The sequence below is a fragment of the Drosophila subobscura genome, chromosome E, assembly GCF_008121235.1.
Source record: "Drosophila subobscura isolate 14011-0131.10 chromosome E, UCBerk_Dsub_1.0, whole genome shotgun sequence".
In the NCBI taxonomy this organism is placed as follows: Eukaryota; Metazoa; Arthropoda; class Insecta; order Diptera; family Drosophilidae; genus Drosophila; species Drosophila subobscura.
This window is the reverse complement of record NC_048531.1, coordinates 15,411,932-15,432,556: the sequence shown is the minus strand read 5'-3', so window position 1 is coordinate 15,432,556 and position 20,625 is coordinate 15,411,932. Positions and strand designations below refer to the sequence as shown.

General features: G+C 48.1%; 3 protein-coding genes across 6 annotated transcripts; 1 reads left to right on the top strand and 2 right to left on the bottom strand.

The window, feature by feature from the left end:
• Positions 1 to 131: 131 nt before the first annotated feature.
• LOC117892575 lies at positions 132 to 17,311 on the bottom strand. Of its 4 annotated transcripts, none has more exons than XM_034798903.1 (12): positions 16,860 to 17,311; positions 13,183 to 13,992; positions 6,344 to 6,679; positions 6,027 to 6,282; positions 5,357 to 5,955; positions 5,014 to 5,290; positions 4,708 to 4,951; positions 4,461 to 4,630; positions 3,763 to 4,017; positions 3,427 to 3,591; positions 2,148 to 3,304; positions 132 to 2,077 (listed from the first exon to the last, which is right to left on the bottom strand). In XM_034798903.1, exons 2-12 carry the CDS (start codon positions 13,387 to 13,389, stop codon positions 1,304 to 1,306), a joined length of 4,440 nt encoding a protein of 1,479 aa, XP_034654794.1. In that variant the 5' UTR covers positions 13,390 to 13,992; positions 16,860 to 17,311; the 3' UTR covers positions 132 to 1,303. The 4 variants fall into 4 exon arrangements, with proteins under 4 accessions (XP_034654794.1, XP_034654796.1, XP_034654795.1 ...); XM_034798905.1 differs by having other exon boundaries at positions 3,427 to 3,582; XM_034798904.1 differs by having other exon boundaries at positions 16,973 to 17,311.
• LOC117892580 lies at positions 9,022 to 10,213 on the bottom strand. Its single transcript, XM_034798913.1, has one exon. It carries the CDS (start codon positions 9,737 to 9,739, stop codon positions 9,083 to 9,085), a length of 657 nt encoding a protein of 218 aa, XP_034654804.1. The 5' UTR covers positions 9,740 to 10,213; the 3' UTR covers positions 9,022 to 9,082.
• A 543-nt stretch (positions 17,312 to 17,854) lies between the features above and the next one.
• Positions 17,855 to 20,571, top strand: LOC117892579. The gene has a single exon (XM_034798912.1). It carries the CDS (start codon positions 18,071 to 18,073, stop codon positions 20,339 to 20,341), a length of 2,271 nt encoding a protein of 756 aa, XP_034654803.1. The 5' UTR covers positions 17,855 to 18,070; the 3' UTR covers positions 20,342 to 20,571.
• The last annotated feature ends 54 nt before the right edge of the window (positions 20,572 to 20,625 follow it).

Here is a 20,625-nt window from a genome sequence, read left to right as displayed (position 1 = left end):
CAAAATCATCAATGGTGTGATACAACCGATATATTCTTTATCGGGCAACCATAGAAATGTAGGGTTTTTCTCAAGAATTCAAAACTACTCGCAATACCATTATTTTGCAATTAAATATAACTTTTTATGTTTCGAAGAATTGGTAATTTATTTAAGATAAAGTTGAACTATTTATGTAATTTGATAATAGTATATAACTACATGATTTCGTGTTTATTTTGTATTTTTGTTTCCGTTTTCTTCTACTCGCTTCTCCTTCGGTTTAAATTAATTAATTATATTTAAAATCACAGCAGTCTTTCATTAAAGAATAGATTTCTCAATGTGTCGGGGTTGTCTAATCAATATATGTAAATGTAATGACAAAACTCTCTCCCTAGTTGTAGGATCGTAGTTAAAAAGAAGCGAACAAACTTGAATTTCTCACTACAGAAATGATAAGAACAATTTGTATGTAAAATGTAACGGAATCGAGAGCTTAACGCTTAGAATGCATAACATTTAGAGGACAGAACTAACTACACATTTGTAAAAGTAACCATATGTACATACATATATATTGTACATATATGGATAAAGATGTACACGTACGTATCTTTGTTGAACTAAACGCTTTTCACGCTTACGAATTGCACAAGAATTGAACATAAAATTAATTGATATACAATACGCATTAACTATGCATATCTTATCTAAGAATCTAAGTATCTACTATATCATTATATTTATAGCTAGTACGAACATTTGTTTGTTGCCTTTGTATGAAAATTGTTGCTACTGGAATGCATTTTACTTGCTCTTGTTGTCGGTCCGTCGGTCGGTTACTGAAGAACTTCTCGCCATTCCTCTATACTTGAAATACACTTTCGTTCTAAAATATGTGCATAAGTTCCTATAATGTTATATGTGTGGAAGGGCTGATCATTTTATCTTCCATCTAAGAATCGGATTAAATAGAGTTTCTACATTTGATATTAATTAATTTTGTTAATTTTGATTATGCTACTACGGCTAGAAGATTTCAAAATGGATTCTAAATTTCTGAATTTGATAATGTACATAGCTAGAGACGTTATTTACAGAATAGAAATCTACTCCTCTGGACTGCTAAGGACCTTCACACACACACACATGCGCGCACACACACTAGGATACACATGCACACATACAGATATTCATGGATATAGAATCTATATCGTACATATCGGCTTTAATCACAGCTACGCAGAGTTTAGGCAAGGCGAGTAGTCATTTAGTAGGTAGCTAGGAGGGAGGGGGATAGGCCGGGCGGGGAAGGGTGTATTCATCCGGCCACCTGCTGCATGGTGATCGTACTAATCAGCTGCTGGCAAATCTTGCCGTACTCGAATTGATCGCCCGAGATGCGACGCAGCTTGATGCCCTTGCCGGCTCCGTGGTGGTCCCGGCTACGTCCCTCGCACACCTGCAGCTCGATCTGCAGGCCGCCGGAATACTCCAGGCTGAGATTGGTGGTGGGCTCGCTGTAGCCGGAAGCGGAGGCCAGCGGATGTCCTGATGGCTCGCAGGCCGGATTCGAGCTGGAGGCATTCGAGGCGCTGCTGTGCCGCGACTCGGCCCCGCTGTCCTCCGAACTGATGCTGCCCTTGTGCAGCACAAATCCCTTGGGCGGCATGGTCGAGTCAATCGTTTGCTTCACCATCTCCAGGATGCGGGTGGAGTCGAGGTTGGAGCACTCGTGCGGCAGCGGCACCTCGTAGCACATCTCATCCGACATCCGGCGCGAATCGCACATCGAGTCCGGCGTGAGGTGGCCGCACTCCGTGTGGTCCCCCATCTCGGAATGTGAGTCGGACTTGAAGCCCGAGCTGGCCGACGGCTCCTGGCAGGGCGACAAGTTATTCGAGTCGTTGCTGAGGGAATCATCCGAAAACCCCAGCGACTTGTCGCTCCCCCGCCGACACTGTGCCTCGGCATGGGCGGACGAACTGGTGGCCGTCACATGGTTGCTGCTGGGTTCGCAGTCCAGGCTCGCCTTGCGTCCGATTCCACGCGTGATGGAGGGCATATCGCTGCTGGGTTCAGTAATTATCAAGCCCTGAAGGAAGGCGAAGAAGAGAGAGTTAAAATATCCACTAGATTATCTTCGGAAGGGATCTTCGACGAACCTGCAGTGACATGACGGGCGTATGTGGCTCCAAAGAGTCCTCGCTGTCACGACTGTTGTCCGATGAGAGGGCCACCAGTGTTATTTCGCTGCCTTGGACATCGGTTAGGCAAATCTGTGGCGTGATACCGCCAGTGCAGCCGGCATAGGGCATGCCCGTTGTGATTGTGTGACACATCTGACCGTTGCCGTTCTCCTCCTGGATGATGCACAGATTTGGCGAGGCAGGGGGCGTGGGCACGACACGCACAGGCTGTGCCGGCGACAAATTCAATGGTTTCAGGTCGTAGTACAGGGCCGTGGGTATAAACCAGTTGGGCGTGGCATAGTCCGACGGCTGCTCGACCTGGACTCCGCCACAGACATCCATGGACAGATCCAGCGGCTGATTGGCAGCCGCAGCAGCAGCCGCTCCTTCGCTTGCTGCCGATGTGCCACGTGTAATGGAGCCACCGCCACTGCCGCCAATGCCGCTGCCTGTGGTCAGCACCGAGATGCCCTTGGTGATCTGATGCATTGGCGAAGAGGGTCCCCCGGCACTGCACACAGGCGACAGCACTGCGGGCACACACGGCAGGTAGGGATTGGGTGAGCAGCTGCCGCTGAAGCTGCTGTTGCTGTACACGGGCGACTGGCAGCCGCTGCTCGAGTTGGAATTGCTGGCCCCCAGGTTGATGCTGCTGAACTGTCCCACGAGCTGGTGCTGTGGCTGCAGGGGCAGGGTCAGGGCCGGCGGATACTGTGGATAGCCGCCCATCGGCTGGCCGAACATCTGTTTGGCGGAGGTCAGCGAGGCATTCACTACTGCGGCGTGGGGCATGCTAATCGGGGATACGCTGAAGCTGTGCATCGGCTGGAACTGCTGCTGCTGCAGCTGCTGGTGGTGCAGTAGATGGCTCTGGTCCAGATGACCGCCACTGACAGCCGCCGCACTGGCATGGGCATGCGCCGAGAGGCCCAGCAGGGGCGCCAGATCGAGGGGCACCACATGCGTTGAGATTATCTTGTTGGCGATTTCGTAGCTCACACGCTGCTCCTTGACCAGTCGATCCAGTGCCGGCAGCAGTCCCTTGATCGCATCCGGCGGAATGGCAATGTCATGGCCACGCCTCAAAGCCAGTTGCAGGCCCATTCCTGGCTTCCCATGTATGGGTGAACCTAGGGAGTCGGGGACAACGAGTCAAGAATTAGTCAGGGACTCCAATCAAAGTGCAACTTTGTGGGGCGGGAGCTCAAAGCTGGGCGCGAGCGAATTTTGTTCTCGTTTCTCTCTCTCTTACCTGGCAGACTGATCGAATTTTCTAAAAGCGGCGGACTGGGTGCAACCAAAAAGTTTCTCTGTGCAATACCTTTCTGCAGGGATTGGCATTCCTGGAGCGGCCCTTGGAACTGGCTCTTCGATCCCTCCGAGGCCCGACGCACCGGACTGTAGCGTCCTATTGTCGCTAAATGGCAAGAGCAGCAGCAATGGAACGGAATAGAAGACAAGGAAAAAAGGGAAACAAATCATGAGCCACACGAAATACAATCCAGGCGAATAGTGTGTGGTTCCCTCTCTCTCTTTTATGGTACGGTATCCTGACCGGAAAAAAAGATAAAGAAATCATAAGACTTACCACCCTCCTGCACGGTGGGCAGCTTCGAGTGGACAACGCGATGGATGCGACGATTGTTGGCCGCAACCAAGGGCACCGAGCCGCCTGCGGATGCCACCAGTGGCAGGGAATGCGGCGGGGAGACGCCCTTGGCCATGGCCAGGCCAACTCCATAGTTGCCGCTCGGCGGGGATTGACTGAGAGATTTGAGTGTGGGCGGCAGATAGTCGCGATTCATGCGAGACTCGACCTCGCGTATTAGCTCGGGATGAATCACTATCGATCGATCAGTGTTTTTGGGGTTTGGGCGGGTATCAGTCAAGCAGCGACAGCGACAGCAGGAGCAGGAGTAGCAGCAGCAGCGGAGGCAGCAGTAAGTGGTTTTGTTGTTGTTGTGCAGTAGCAGGCGATACAAAATTCAAATCAAATGCAACAAAAACCATAAAATGTTTACATAAAACGAAAAGGGGAGAGGAAAAAGAATATTAAACCATAAAATTAATAATAAAATAATAAAAACTATTAATTAAATAATTAAAATATACGAAAAGGCTGCCATTAAATATAAAATTAAGAACAACTTTAGAGCCATGCCAGCTACCTATGGATTTTTAAATGTATTCTTCACTTATTTTGTGCATTTTTTCAAGGGAAGTTCTGATTAGAGCACATTTTGCCTTGTTCTACTCTAAATCTCCATCCTATCTCCATTTACGCACCTGGCGGTCGCTCGGTGACCGTGAGCAGACCCGTTCGTCGTTGTCGCATGTTCGTGGAGGATGCTGGTGCCTGGGAGGAGCCTTGGCCCGTGCCGGGGCCATGCGTCACAGAGAGATCATCAGTGCAGCCCACGGTATGACGCTTGACACCGCCACGCTTCTGCATGTAGCTGTGAGTGTGGGGTAAGAAAGACAACTCGTTAGGCACTGCCAAATCATACACCAAGGGAAGAGAGTTATAACGCACCTTTGGAGCTCCTCGTTGCAGTCATTCGTGGCGTTCTCTGGGCAGCAATGCATCTGAACCGTTGCTTGCTCGCTGAGCGGTGACAGCTCCTGTGGTATACCGGGATCTGGGCCACAATTTGGATTAATGTAGTATCCGGCCGTGTCCATTTGCTGGCCCTGTGCTGGACCTCCGACAGTGCCACTGGCAGGGTAATATATGTGCAGATTGGCACCGCCATCCGAAGCGCGACGTCCAAAGGAACCTAGAAATTTCAGAACAGATTGTATCAAGATGAATATCAAGGCGATGGGTGCTTGGACTTACTGGCACCCATAACGACAGGTGGCTTCAGCAGATGCTGATCCTTGATGGTGAGGTTGTGCAGCGGCTGGTTCTGCAGCATGGGCAGATTCATGGGATAGTAGGGCACGGCCTGAGCGGGATCGTTGCATTGCGGAGGGCACTTAAAGTCGATGGGCTGCACGTGCGGATTAGCCAGGGCCTGCTCGTGGGCCACATCCCCTGGTCCCACGGTGTGGCGTCGTGTGTTCGCCCCGTTTACGACTGTGTTGGCACACAAATGATGTTGGTTTACAGGAGGCTGCGGAATAAAGTTTAAAGTTAATTGTTATTTAATAAACCTATCTGGGAACAGATGAGAACCTACCTCATTGGGTCGTGCCAGGCATTCGAGTTCAAAGTCGCCGAACTTCTCCAGATCAACGGCTACGTCGGTCCAGCCAAAGCCCAGGGCCGAGCTGGAGGAGGCATTCGCACTGCTCAGCGGACTGAGGCGTTCGAGGGATTCCTGCTTAATGGGCTCCACCGACCGGTCCACCACGCCCGTCGTGATGCTCGTCTTGCGGGACCTCGAGTAGGCGAGGCTGGCGTGGTGCTGCAGTCTTTGGTTTTCGCGTCGCTTCTGCTGCAGCCTGTCCAGCAGCAGATTGTATATGGCATAGATGTTGTCGAAGCGCTGCTCGTGCACCGACTGGGCGATCATATCCGCGGTCAGGCCGGGCAGCTGCAGCATGTGCGTCATCACCACCGAGTCCAGCTGCGGCGGCGAGGAGTCGACCACGCTGCTCAGCGAAGAGCTCGATGCGGAGTTGGACATGGAGCCTCCGGCAAAGGGAAGCGCTGTGCCCTCCTCCTCATGCAGTTCGGACTGCCACTCGCTGAGCCACCGATGCTTGATGATCTGCCTGATGGTGTAGCGACGATCCGGTTCCACCACCAGCATATTGCGGATGAGGTGCTCGCATTCTGTACAGGATTACAGCGGATTACAGCTATAACTAATTGGATGAACAAGTGGCTGGGTCTCTTTATCTCACCCTGTGACATGAAGAAGGGTATGCGGAACTTTCCCAGCACCACCCGACTCTTAAGCTCCAGTATGGTCTTCCCATCGAAGGGCAGGGCACCGCAGACTAGGGCGTACAGGACAACGCCCAGGCTCCAGATGTCCGACTTGGGTCCGTCGTACTCGAGGCCTTGGAATACCTCGGGGGCGGCATAGGGCGGGGATCCGCACCAGGTTCGCAGTGTGGCACCCTCCTCGTAGTGATTACTGAAGCCAAAGTCAGCGAGCTGGAAAGACAGAGAATGAGTCAACCAATCCAAAGGTAGGGCTGAGGGGTGTTTTGCTCACCTTGATGTTCATGTCCTTGTCGAGCAGAACATTCTCGGCCTTGAGATCGCGATGCACCACCCCACGTAGGTGGCAATAGTTGACCGCCGAAATGAGCTGCGTGAAGACGCGTGCCGCCTCCGGCTCCTTCATCCGTCCATTGGCCACAAGATGGTCAAAGATCTCCCCATTGGGCGCATACTCAGTCACCAGGTAGATCATCGACTGCGACTCCATCACCTCGTACAGACGCGTGATGTGCGGATGCCGCAGTGATTTTAGTATGGAGATCTCCCGGAACGTCTTGCTCAGATACTCTTCGTTGAGGCATGTCTTGTCGATGATCTTTATGGCCACCTGAAATTGAAAACCAGAGGGCAAACAATTAGTGAATTATGCCCGTTCCTTTCTTCCCTTCCATCTTTGTTCAATGTTTGCGGTTTTTTGTTTGTGTTTGTTTGTCGTTCGGTTCTTTCGGGTGAAGGTGAACGAACGTTGAGAGCGCACACCGCAAAGAGAGACGCAAAGAGAGTACAGAGACTTGCAGAGAGACAGCAGCATCGAAATTTAAGATGTGTGGGTTGCCAGCCGAAAATTACGAAAAGGAGAATAACAAAATAACGTGTCTCGCTTGAATGAGGCACAGTGGCAACATATCTCTTGTTGGCCGATAAAAAGTAAATGGATTTTTTCCTTACCCAAGAAAGGATTTAATTTTCTTTGGGTGGAAACTAAAATTTGGCTTACTGGAAAGTTTGGTTCTTATGTAAAGTAAAACCTTAAAAATTGTTCTAAGAGGGGCCTCTATATAGCCCACAGATAATGATCTCTACAGTCGATTTGTTTCCCAAATTAAATAAATTGCATAAATTCGCTCCACTGTGCGTCGTTCAACTGTTGCCAGGGGGGGTTGCTCAGGTTCAGGTGGGTAGATGGGCTGGCGGCCGCACAGTCTGCAGCAACAGCGGAGCACCCCATACATGGTGCGCGTGTTCGCCTACCGGTACATCTGTGTGTGTGTTTGTGCGTGTGTGGTGCTACCGTGAGCCGGGAGCAGTGAGCAGGGAGGAAGGCGAAGAGGCATAGCACAGCAGACGTAGAAGGAGTAAAAGGCGCAAAGGGAGACAGACAAGACAAAACATTCTTTGCTCACGACTTTTGTCCGCTGACGCTGCTGCTGCTGACTGTTTATTTGCTTTTGTGTATTCGCAAAACATTTAAAAAATTTAACACAATGTTAAATAATTAACAACAAAAGTGAGCGCACGCTCGTGCTACTCTTTACGCTGCTTTACGCTGCTTTCCGACATGGTGTTATTTTTCTTCTTTGTATGAGGTGACGTTTCCCTACACTTTTGAGTGCTGCTCTCTCGACCTCCAAGCAATTGAAGCAAATTAGCTGAGCATTGCCAGAGCGTTCAGTGACCAATGCATCACCTTAGCTAAATAAACCTTGCTTAGCTTTGGCTCTCTCACCCTCCCTCTCTATCGCGCTCTCCCTATCTCGCTCTTGTTATCTTCCTCTTTCTCAAGCTCTTCCGCTCAATGACAATGGCAGCATCGGCAGCAGCACACAGCAGCAGCAGCATCGTCAGGCGCACCGGTTTTCTCTCAACTTTAAAACAAATTCGTTTTGTGGATTCCGTTCCTCTGAATGTTTTTTTTTTACATTTTTATAAATATATTTTATACGGGGCGGCATTCAATGCCGAGTATGTACCAAGCAATAAATAAAATTAAATCAAAATTGATTTACAGTTTCACTCATAGTTTCATGTGCCTCTCGACTTTGAACTTGAGACAACTGCAGGAATTTGTACGCAAATATTCCTTTGCTCACACAATTAAGGGAAATTCGCTGGTGCAACGCTGCGTATGGGTATTATAAGGGGCAGCAACAGATACAGCCAGCGGTGGGGAGAAGAGCGAAATGAGTTTGACACCTTACATAATTGCAGGAAATAAAAATAAACAAAAACATGAGCACAAAAAACTGATACGAAACTGATATTGCGCCCTACAGAAATTCCAGTGCCACGTGAGCACAGCCCCTGCAGCCGCCGGCCCCCAAGTTGAACTTCAGCTCTACATTCTACTGTAGACGCAGAGATGGGGTGGAGTGAGGTGGGGACGGGTTAAAGAAATGCCACATTGCCACGTGCCGTTTGACCTTTCGTTTCGTCGCAGGCAAACGCGATGAACCTTAAGCCTTCGCTCGCAAATGAGACATTTCAGAATAATCGCAGCTACAACAGCCACACACAGCGACAACGACAACGAAAACGACATGCCCAGCCCAATGTCGCCTCCATTTAGGAATCCTTCAGCTGAAGGCAAAATATCGCCTCAAAAGGTTCTTTGGTTCTATTGATTTCAAGGAAAAGCCAATGCAAGCCCAGCCAAGGTCTCAAATGTTGATTACGAGCGTCGCCGTCGCCGTCGCCGTCGACGGACACTGAAAGGAATAAAGGCCATTGAAATGTATTACTAATGTCAGGAATTGTTCGCTAAATACTGCATTTAAATTAATCGTAATTTCATTTTTGCAATATTCTAAACCATAACTAAGAAACGTCACTGGACACTAGCATATTCCATATTCCTTTGAGTAGTACAGCCTCACAGATGAATAATTCTCTTTAATCATTAATCCGAGAAGAGGTTCACGCAGTGTACATTTCCTTTGAAAGCGGTTATCAATCGTCTGTATTTATTATTCATAATTTGTGTACAACAGCCTTTCATTAGATTCTGATGGCTCTACAGGCTGTCCCTCCATATGAACTTGTTCTCCCGCTCCAGCTTCTGGTACTCCTCGCGCAGCGTCTCCAGTTCCTTTGAATTCTTCGCACCCAACCGCTCGAGCTGGCCGTTAAGGCCAATGATTCGCTCTCTTAAGGCGTTGACCGTGCACATGTTGAGTCGCTCCGGTCGGAAGACGTCCTCCTTCATGGCGTTCACGTAGCGCCACATATCCTGCAACTCGTTGCGCTTGGTGGCGCGATAGACCTGCATTTTGTCGTTCAGCTCCAGCTGCAGGCGCTCAATCTCGTTGATCTGGCTGGTGAGGGCTGCAGCGGAGGAGCTTCCTGGCCTCTGCCTGGCACCGATCTCCTGGGATGGTGTCCCGTGCTCATCAATGCCTTCGTGACTGTCCTCGTCGTCTGGGTTATCCTGGAAATTGCTGGCATTCAGCCGGACTTGATGGCACTCGAGGTACTTTTGCTGCGCCTTGAGGCGCGTCAGTTCACACATAATCGCTGTGGGGGTCGCCTTCGGGGTCTTGGCTGTCGCTGGCGCTGGGGCTGGGGCTGGTGCTTTGGTGTGAGCTCTCCTTCGGAGTGGCTTCTCGGGAGGCTTTGCCTTGGGTGTGGGTGGCTTTGGTTTTTCGTCCATTATTAAAATTTCCATTGGCATTGTCTTTCAAGGGGCTTCGCTGGCATGTGACTGCCACAAAATGTTGCACAACGCTTGGGCGGGTCCTTGCAACTTTTGCACTATCGTTCTTATTGTCGCTGTTTACGCGCGGTAATCAAACGTGTTGCCAGCGCACCCGGCACATCCCACACTCCACACCCCACTCTCTGACCCCTCTTCAAAGGCTCTGACTCAAGCCCCCCCCCACTGTTGTACTCCCATGTCTCCCTCCATACACGTGTTTAATCGATATGCGACCTCCTTTTCGCACTACCTCACTTTTCTTCAGGCAGCTGCAATTGTTACTCTCTCCACCTAACAGTCACTCCTCCTCTCCGCTGCTGCGGAGGTCAATACACTTTATGTGGCTTTGGTGGGTTTTAAAAATTTTCCAATTGACTTTGCAAGTCCGAGAGCACAATGGAAATAGGAAAATCGATTATTACATCTACAATTTCCCCGTCGTGGCCTACTTAATTGCAAGTTAAAATGGGTCAGGCGGCTGGGGCGTTTGGTTTGCCCGACGCTAAGAGCTCTACAGCAAGAGATTCGGGAGCCGGAAAATACTTAATTAATGACATAGTTTAAATGTAGGTTCGAAAACACTTCCTTATCTACATTATAAACTTATATTCAAAATTATTATAGCCTCTAGGGAGGGTATCAGACCCGAAAGAACAGTTTTTAGAGATTTAACCAATGTATCTCTTTCTCTCACACATACATAGCTGCATTGCTGCTGCAGAGAGGGAGTGGAGGGCAAACAGTCAGATCATCAGACAAACAGCGTAAGAGGGAGAGGGAGCTAGTCAGCAAACACACGTGACTGATTTGGCGAATCTACTTTGGTGGGGGCTTCTTTTATGTTTTTTGTTGCTGCTGCTGCGGCTACTGTTGCTTCTGGCTATTCTTCTGGGGACACAAAAGCAAAAAAGAAGAAGCACTTGATAACAGTTTCGGTTATCATAATGCCAATGTGTGTTTTTGAAAACAGAATAAGGAGGGAAGGGGAAGAGAGTCAACAAGAAAACTCAGACACAAATGAGGGCAAGAAAGAGTGGAACAGAGAGAGAAAGGGCGACATTGGCGGCCTTAGATTTAGTGCGCATGATTTTTTGGGTTTCGTAAATACACAACGAAAAAAAAATCAAGCATAAAAAACCACAGACAGACAGTCAAAAAGCGAATAACAAAAAGCCGCGAAAGAGTTAATGAAAAGGTAAATAAAGATTGTTAAACGATTGCTCGTCTCCCTCTCTCTCTCTCTCTCTCTCTCGCTCTCTGTCTGACGCGTGTTAGATATTCAAACATGTTTTTTCGGTCTGCTGGCCAAAGAGTCAACGCTCAGACGACGGCAGCTTAAATATTAAATATTTACCCATAGCGAAAGATCAATCAGCAGCACAAAGAGAGTCGCCCAAAGAGAGCGCGAGTGGAGTGGAGTGGAGTGGAGTGCGCTGCATGACTGCTCTTAATTGCATCAATTGGAGCATTAAAACAGTTGCCAAGGCAACCTCCGAACGATAATTCAATTAAATTAAACTTTTTACCAATTAAATTACAATCAAATTTAATCAAAAACGACACGTGAAACCGATTAAGAGTGGGAGGGAATTCTGCTGCGCTCTCTCCAAACAAAGTTAGTCACAAGTCGAAGCATTTTGATTCCCATTGATCACCTGAGCAGCTGTGTGTAGCAAAAATACGGGATTTCCTATAATAAAGTAAATTTCAACTAGATTATTGTTGGATTATATGTTCCACAGTCAGCAAGTGAAGTCTCCAGAAGCACATGTCATCCACATTCTTATCGATCGATTTGTGGTTCTTGTGGTGGATTGATCTTTTGCCATTTTCAACTGATTGTAGTAAATTGTTGGCAAATACGCTTAAAGGAGATAAGCCAGTATGTATACATCTGTACGTACATAAATTCGTAACACTAACTGGCCTACTGATTGGCAATGCAAACAATTTGATAAGTTAACCCATGGACGTGGACCTTCAAGTCCTTGAACAGCTGTGTTATAATCAAAAGAAAGTTATTTGGCTACCAAATTAAGCTAAATGTTAATTAAAAGGGAGACTATTACTTTGGATTGCCATGCTATTGGAAAGACCAAACCTATGCCATTCCTTCTAGTTGGTTTTCTTTTTCCATTTTCGCTGAAAGTTTCTGTCCATGACATATCCAGCGATAATTGCTTAGATCGATATGAATGGGCACGTGTTCGGCGCTGAATCCTCAACGCTGTCAATTATGCTAAAAATCTATTTCGTTTGTTCTTTCAATTTACATTCTCCACTGATCTCTCTTCTGCCCTCACAACCCTCAGATGATTGGCTTTCTACCGCCCTCGCTCTGTACATCTGTCACGTTAAATGATTCAAGCGTTCCGCCGTTTCAATACCCTGCATAAAGCGAGTTGAAGAGCCGCAAATGTGAAACGGGTATCCAAAGCTTGCATTCATCTGAGGATTTTTGTGTGTCTTTCGGTTGACACTCCCAATTATCAGTTGCTGTTAACACTCCCCCTGATGCACCTATGCTCCATTCATGAGTGTGACTCAGCATGGGGAAATTCAGTGGGGTCGCAATCTTCAAACAAGCTGGAAGCCAACTCCAAGTGAAACATCTACTATAGAAGTGTTTATGTATTTCGGAAGGGACCGGGTCTCACAGCAGCTGCAATTAACTTTATGTCAGGAAGTTCTCAAAAAACCAGATTAATATAAAAACAGTAAGCGAAATGTAAATGCAAATGACAAATCGCAAAGAAACAAAGGGCAAAAAAAAGGTGAAATTCAAGTACTTCCTGAAGAGACAGAACAGAAACTTTTGGGAGAGCTGCAACAATAAAGGTAAATTCGGTTGGAAGAGATGGCAACACACAGCGATACACATTTTTTAAACCGCCTTACAAATGCGGTTCCGATTAGCATCTGTCGTTCATGCCACCTCCCGCCCCATTCCCCATCTCAATGCCGTCAACCCAACACCCACCTGAGCAGAGCAGACCCCACCGACATTGTCAATTGAAAGCAAACAACAACCCAAACAATCGAAAAAGCAGCCGAATGCCGAAACGAAACTCCCGATTGTCAATAAGTTGTGTAAATAATTGCTCTACACATATTCACGCGGCAATAAACAATATAATCAAAGAGTAATCATCAAAATCAATTTCATTTATCAGAATACGCAATCCGAATATCCATCAGAATCATCCCATAATTTTGGAAGCTATGGATGGAAGGAAATGCAATGAATCAAGGATGAATTTGTGAAGACCCCAACGAGAATCCGAATGAACATAGTAAATCATTAATAACTGAAGTTATTCAAGAATTAATCATAATCAATGATGATGCTGATCAACAGATAAATCTCATAAATCGAATTTAATCTACAGAAATTGAGGGTTTAAAAGATTCGCACTCACCTTGGTTTTGGTCACAATGTTGGTGGCCAACTTTACCACAGCAAAGTTTCCCTTTCCGATGGTCTTCTCCAGTTCGTAGTAACCGACGCGCAGGAGCTTATCCACGGATATCTTGCTGGTCGATGGCACTTTGTAGTTTTGTGGCGTGGAGACTGCTGCTGCTGCGACTGCGACTGTTGGTGCTGCTTGTGTCGGTGTAGAGGCCATCGCTAAGACTGGCTTTCTCTCTCTGTGTTGTGGCTCGGAGCTCGGATTTGGGGGAGGGGTATTAGCGGCACACGATCCCGCTTCCGTAATTGGCCTGTCGTCCACGCAGGAAATTCACTTAAACTGCATTTTCTTTTGTCGTCGCTTTGGACATGGAGTTCGTCTGTCACATTAAATGCCTGCTGGCGGCGCTCTCACACAGATACACATGCACATACACAAAGACGGACGCGGGTCGGGGAAGAGAGCAGCAGCGCCGCCAGCAACAACAAGAACCGACACTAAATTCTCTCTTCTCTCTGGCTTCCGCACAAAAAGCTCTAATTGAATTGTTGCATGAACCACAACACTCTGCCACGACTGCTGCTGCTGTTGCGGCTGCTCCAACGGATGCTCACCAGTGGGCAGTGGGCCATGCCCAGCCTGTGTGGGAGCTGTGGCACGTGTTGCAGGTACACACTCTTTTCACTTTTGTTGATTTTCAATTTAATTTGTTTATTCAATTATTTTTTTGTTTCCTTTATGCCTTTTCTTTATATTCAATTTTATTGCACTTTACTTTTGCCACAAAATTACTTTTCACATTTCGGTGCACTTTATCGCCTTTGGAGGAAAGAGAGAAAACATAATTTCAATTAAGAGGTATGTAATACACATTTCTGCACTCCTAATCTTGCTCTTGACTGTATACATATGTGTGTTGTTATTCCTTTATCAGCTACAAGTGGGTGTGTGTGTGTGCGTGGAGTAAGGCAAACACCAAAGATAGTAAAAACGAAAACAAGTACGATCGCTGCTGCGCATAATGACGACAATTAGATGCCCTCTCAACAGATATGCAGAGTTACATGATCCGTTTGGAATTTGCACAAAAAACCAGATCAAAATCCATAAGGTCACATGTGCTGGATCTAGAACTCTATAAGTTGAAGGCTTTAACAGAATATGCATACCTTCCCCCATTCTCGAGTACAGGGTATCATAGGAGCACGAGCCAACCGTTATCTTTTCGAACAGAAATCTCAAAGAACACAAAAGTCAATCCCATGAAATAGTTCTCTTCGGCAACTACGCTGCCAGCAGCGATTACTTTTGGCGAGCAGTGTAGAAACCAAGTAAGTAAATGGCATAAAGAGGTAGAAGAGGAGGAGACAGAAGAAACCAGTGTCTATGGCTGGTTTTTCTGTAAGCCGATCGCCAAGCGAAGAAGAGTCTTCCCATCAGAGAGGCAGAGGCGGCGAGAGCACACTCAATGGGTTAATGTACAGCATCAAGGTCGTACGGGGACCAGACTTCATACATGTGTACATGTGTATATAATCGCAAAGGACAGAGCAAAAACAGAGAGGAGAAGCAGTCAAAAAATACTTATTAAAATCAATTTAGAGCAAAAAGCAAGTGAAGAAGAGGAAGACAGCCACCATGATCAAACATTAACCAAGCACACCAAACATACACACGACTCGCAGGCACAAGCACTCAAACACTCTTAATAGGCATAAACAAATGCCGTTGCTTCTTCTTATTCTCATATTTTGTGGGTGCGAAAAGAGCAACGGCAGCTGGACAACAATGCATTCATTAATCGCATATCATTCATCTCACTCCTGCACACACACCCAGAGATCACACACAATTGGCACTTTTTTTTTGCTTCCTTTAGCAGAAAGTTTTGAATATTGCACTTGTTTATTAACATTAATCACTCGTTTAAAGATACAAGACAGGAAACCCTTGTAGCATTGATAAACTAAAAAAATGGGATAGCAAATTACCGAACGATGGCGCCGGGACATTAACCGTAACCCGTAACCGTAGCAGTCAAAAGTCAAAGCTGAATGAACTTCCAAAATGGAAGCGAAACTGGAGCTGAAGCTGGGGCCTCCATTCCAGCCATTTCTTCCAACGCACACGCAGCACAGAGAGAGATGGAGAGAGAGAGAGAGTGCGACGGCACATATTGAGAGTTGCTTCTAGTGGGAAGCTGGCAAAATACGTCACCGGGTTAAAGGTGCTTCCGCAACCACCTCCCAAGTGGGTCGTGGCATGGGACCATGCACCTAATATTCTGACCCGCACTGTGGTGTATTCTGCGTATCTATAAATTCGTGAGCTGATATCTCGTCGCTCATGGACTGCCTGCCCTTTTCTACCAACAACAAAAAGCGAACATGATTTTAAAAAGCGACAAGTAAAATAAATGAGCCAGCAAGCTCAAAGAGAAGGAAGAACGCACGAAAAACAACAACAAACAAAGACTAGAGACAGAGGCTTGGATCAAGATATATTGAAATGAGGTGATGTATTCTCAGAGAGCTCTCTCAATGGCTGCCTATTTGGTTTCAGTTACGGTAGACAAAGGGAGCAAGAGTGAAAGATCGAACAGCACCTTTTACAAACACACCTTGGCTTGGACTTACACAGCAGCCCCAGCGCCAAACAGACAGCAACGTGAGAGTGGGGGGCGCCAGCGACAGAGAAAATAAAACCAAGCGAGAGGCAGGCAGCCTCATCGATTGCCAAAGGCCAGACAGGGACAGAGAATGAAACTCAGTAGTTGAGTTTCTGTGTGTGTTCGGTCGTTTTAGCGGGGGCGCAGCAACAGTTTCATAGGGCAGAGACGTGACAGGTAGACCTGCAGGGTGCTGAGAGAGAGGGGGTCAAGATGTCAAGGAAATATGCCAGAAAACAACAGCAAAAATTACAATATGAAAAGGTACGATGACAATTACACACCGATACGGAGACACACACGCTCGCTGTGTGGGATGGCTGTGTGTGCGTGTGAGAGGGCGAAAACGAAACGAAAACTTGTCGAGGTCGAGCATATTCACACACAGAAACAGTGAAGCAATCATCGCACACACATGAACTCTGGGGGCCAGAGAAAGCACCTGCAATTGATAACAGAGCGAATTCGTAAAAACAACTAAGGCGCAAGGTGTCCAATTAGACCATTCAACACATCAATTGGCTTGTTTTTACGTTTTCCTGGAGGTGGAGTTGCCATGACGTTAGCACAACAGAGCGCACCTCACACACTCACACGTCTCTCGTATAGGAAAACGTCACGGCTTCCAGAGTGAGGAAAATCGTACGCGCAGCTTTACTTTTATACGACGAAGGTAAAACTTGCCGCAATACACATAATTGCCATTCATGAATATGTCTCGGCTTCCGCATCTCGTTTGCTAGAGGTGAGAACGTGACACACACGCAGCCCAACAAGTCACATGTGTCGATTTATCCAATTGGTGTAATGCGTACATTTTTCAGATACTTCTCCGACCGTGTCACGCGCTCATCTCAGAGGAATAGTTGCTCCAAGCAGACACACACACAGAAACACTAGACAGGGAACATGTAAAACTGTGGTTGTTGTTGTTCTGCCTCTTTCTTCAGCCTCCACCTCCGCCACCAGCACCAACAACAACAATCACAAAAGCTGGTCAAATACAAAAAAAACACACTTGTAAATTTATTTAATCTCCGCCTAGCCACTCCGTTTCGTTTCGTTTCTTTTCATATGCCTGGCTTCCCGCTTACACTTTACGATTTCTATCTATCTTTTATTTTGTTTTACTTTATTTTCATTTGTCGCTGCTTTTGCGTCGACCGCGGCTACTGCTGCTGCTGCTGGCAAGATTTCTTTTCACGTCGACTTTATTATATTATTTCTCTTATCACTTGTGCTTTTGTAGCTGCCTGTTGGCTCATTTCTTGCTGTAGTTGTCGCCTCTGCACTGAACTTGAACGCGTGGGCGTAGCGTGCGCCTCGTATTTTTGCATTAACACATATATTATATATTATCAAGTGGCGATTGCCATTCGGCTATTGGAATTTTTTCATGCTTATTTCGACGTTCGAGCAATTGGCAACGGTGTGCTCACACCTGCTCACAAAAAAACACAAATCAGTGTGACCTTGTCACCGAAAAACCGAGGAATCCTCAATCCAGTGATTTGGGAAAAAGTCGAATACCAAACACAGTCACACTAAAGAGACGGTGAGCTCATTATTGCGTTCTCGATAGCTCTTGAAGCAACTCTGCCTGTGGGACCGGCACCGCGAAAATACCAAAAAAACTGCATTACTGTCGTTTTACAGTACTAAAAACGAAAACTTGTTGAATTTTCATTTAAAAATAGCAAATGATAAGGGAATCTGACATTAATTACAATAACAACGTGCAAAAATTGATCCAGAGTCATGGTACATTTACCGCAGCATTTCAGACAGTCTCTATGAATGCTGCGCACACTGGAACACGCACTGCGCCCGGAGAGGAGTCAAGAGTCGGCCTGGAATCCTGGAAGTGCACTAGTAATGAATGAAACTTCCAATTGGCCCACTAACTTCCTGAATGAAAGATGCCGGGAAGACTACTACAGCAGAGCGTCAGATAGGTATGCGAAATGGAATAGAAAACGCACCATCGAGGGGCCATTCACGGGGATTCGCGTGACGTCAGTTGAAAGTTTTTCGTGCGTCTTTGGGGAGGCTGCGCGTGTCCAAGTTTTGGGGGTGGGCCGTTTGTAGCAGAGAGTTTTATGTTCGTTTTCTGTCATATGCCATATAACATTTTCAAGTAGCAACCTTTTATGGCAGAACTACAAAAATTAAACAACAAAATTCCATCAAAATCCATAGTCAAGTCCAACCCAGATCCCAGACCTCAAAATGGTGAGGCGCAAGGTGGATGGCGTCGGGAGGCAGCTTTCTCTGACGGCCTACCAGCAGCTGATGGCGCAGGGGAGTAACTTTCGTCACCCCGCACGGCAGCCGCTGGTCCGATCGCTGGACGAGTGCTGGCAGAACACGTGCTGGAACAAGATGAGCGCCCTTCCCCGCATGGCTGTGCTGGAACCGAGCAGTCGCCGTGTGACCCGGGCGCGACGCCCGCTGATGTGGCCGCCCAGGGAGCTTGTCAGCGTGCCACAGCCCAAAGGCATGCGCATGGTGCAGGGCAACTATGTGAGGCAGCAGCCACAACAGCAGCAACAGCAAGTACAGCATCAGCAATATTATCCGCCGACGTGGGGCAGATCTCAGTGGGAGGGAACCAGGCGCAGTCATCAACCTGCCGTCGCCAAATTCATGTCAGCTTGGGAAGACTGCCAGAGAAGTGCAGCCAACGCCCAGCAGCATCAAAACTCACCCAGCTCTCAGGACGGCGTGGAGTGTCCTAGCTGCCAGGCGGCGCCTCCTGTGTGCTACTTCGAGTCGGAGGCAGCCCGATTCGCTGCGGCTGCCAGTCGCATAGAGCAGCAGCAAAAGGAGTTGCACCTGAAGCAGTTGCAGCTGCAGCAACTGCAGGAGTTTCACTCGTCGCCACAACCGTCACAGGTGCCTGCCCCCGTGGGTATACTAAAGAAGCCAGCGCGTCCGGAGGGAGGCCAGAGCTTAGCTAGCGAGTTGCATCCCAAGATGACGAAGCGGGTGACCATACATGGGATGCATGCAGTGGATGGCAGGCACCAGGAGAGGGTGTTGGCTCCAGCTGACAAGCCCAAGAGTCGAAAGAAGAGCAAACAGAAGGAACCGCAGAGAGAATATCTCCAGGAGCAACAACCACTAAAGCCCATTAACGTGCCACAGCAGCAACAAAGTCCTTGCACCTTTAATTTCGGGAAATTCGTTGGCCATTTCATGGATTTCTGCGACCGGTGTTCAGACTCCGAAGGGACGGACTCCGATGTGGGATCTTTCACTAATGACGCAGCACCAGATGCGGTGGATACAGCGGCTAAGCCCAAGAAACGCTCGAAGATAAGCTCCAATGGGGAATCAGTGGACAGTCCCTCAGCGACGTCCCTCAATGGGGAGTCACAACCACCCCCGGAGTGCCCAAAGGTGGAAAGAGTTCTGCGCAAACCGAAGCCAGAGCGGCAGGAAAAGAGATCTTCCAAAGAATTAGGCGACAACGAAGTAGACACGCAGGACTCTGGCACCAGCACCAGCACCCTCACCACAGAGAAGAGCAAGGAGGAGCTCAGGACTCCAACAGAATGCGTAGAGAAACCCAGGCGAAGCAGATTACTGCCGAAGACGCCCAACCAAAGTCAGACGTCCATAAGGCACGAGTCGGAGGAGTGCACCGGCAGGGAAGGGCGCTGCAGCCTGGATGTTCATGATGGAAGCCAAGCCTCAGATCGAGAACAAACCCATTCGTTGGGCAAGAAGAACCGCATCCGCAGGGTGAACATCAACCAATTGCTGCAGAACCAGGAGCTGCAGGATGGCAGCGCCGTGTGGGCGTCCCTTGTGCAGCTGGTAAGTCAGATGTGTGATCCACTGGAGAATGAGGAGGAGGAGGAGCAGCAGCAGGAGAATGACTTTGAGTCATGCGAAGAGCAACGCATGATGGCGGGTTACGGCACCCAAAAGAAGAGAAGGAAGCAATACTCCGTCTATCTCATGGTCAACTCGGATGACGAGGATGAGGAGGAGTACAGCTCGCTGAAGCAGGAGACGGCATCACCTGACATTCACAGCCACGACCGCATCTCGTATGATAGCCGCAGCCACAGTCCGACTTTGAATGAGAGCCACAACGAGCCCCATCCAGATGCCAGGCAAGATGACTACGCCAATCAGTGCTACAGACTCTTTCAGGAGGAGCAATGCAAGCTGGGACGCCGCAAGCGAAAGCGGCGCTCGGGCAGTCGCATCAAGGAGCTGGCCTACCCATATCCCACACTCCCACCGGGCCAACTCCTGCGTCGACCTCTGCACTGGCCCAAGCCGGATATGTCCAAATCCAAGTCCCAGGCGCGACCACAGCACCCACGGGCGACGTCCAAGCCGCCTGCCAAGAAACGTGGCCATCGATCCATCAGCGCAGTGAGGGAGCAGCAGCATGCCCAGAGAGTATGGGGAAAGGGGCCGCAGGCCAGCACAAGTTGCATGATGTACCCCATGATGAACAGCACGATGCGACAGCATTACTAGGATCTGGGCTGGACATTCGTCCCCTCTTCATTGTGTTGCGTTTGGTATTCGTATCTGTCTAATTTGTGTGTCCGGCACAGACCATAGACAGAGGCCAAGTCATTGATTTGCAAAAAACATTGCACCATGCCTTTGTCTATGGCCTGAACCTGGAGAAGATTCCATAAATTAGTTGTGAATAAAGAAAGATCTAGCTTTGGCCCAAAGCTCACCACTTAGCAACACTCCCACAGATCAGATGAGCTCTTCGTTTAGTGTCAGTTGGCTGACAACCATTTTTGATG

Bases quoted from the DNA above. Each gene is read 5' to 3' on its own strand.
- LOC117892579 (XM_034798912.1), top strand. From the start codon at position 18,071: ATGGTGAGGCGCAAGGTGGATGGCGTCGGGAGGCAGCTTTCTCTGACG.
- LOC117892575 (XM_034798903.1), bottom strand. From the start codon at position 13,389: ATGGCCTCTACACCGACACAAGCAGCACCAACAGTCGCAGTCGCAGCA. The intron at 6,283-6,343 runs GTGAGCAAAACA...CTGTCTTTCCAG, and splicing joins ACAAGGACATGAACATCAAG to CTCGCTGACTTTGGCTTCAG. The intron at 4,952-5,013 runs GTAAGTCCAAGC...TGAAATTTCTAG, and splicing joins ACCTGTCGTTATGGGTGCCA to GTTCCTTTGGACGTCGCGCT.
- LOC117892580 (XM_034798913.1), bottom strand. From the start codon at position 9,739: ATGCCAATGGAAATTTTAATAATGGACGAAAAACCAAAGCCACCCACA.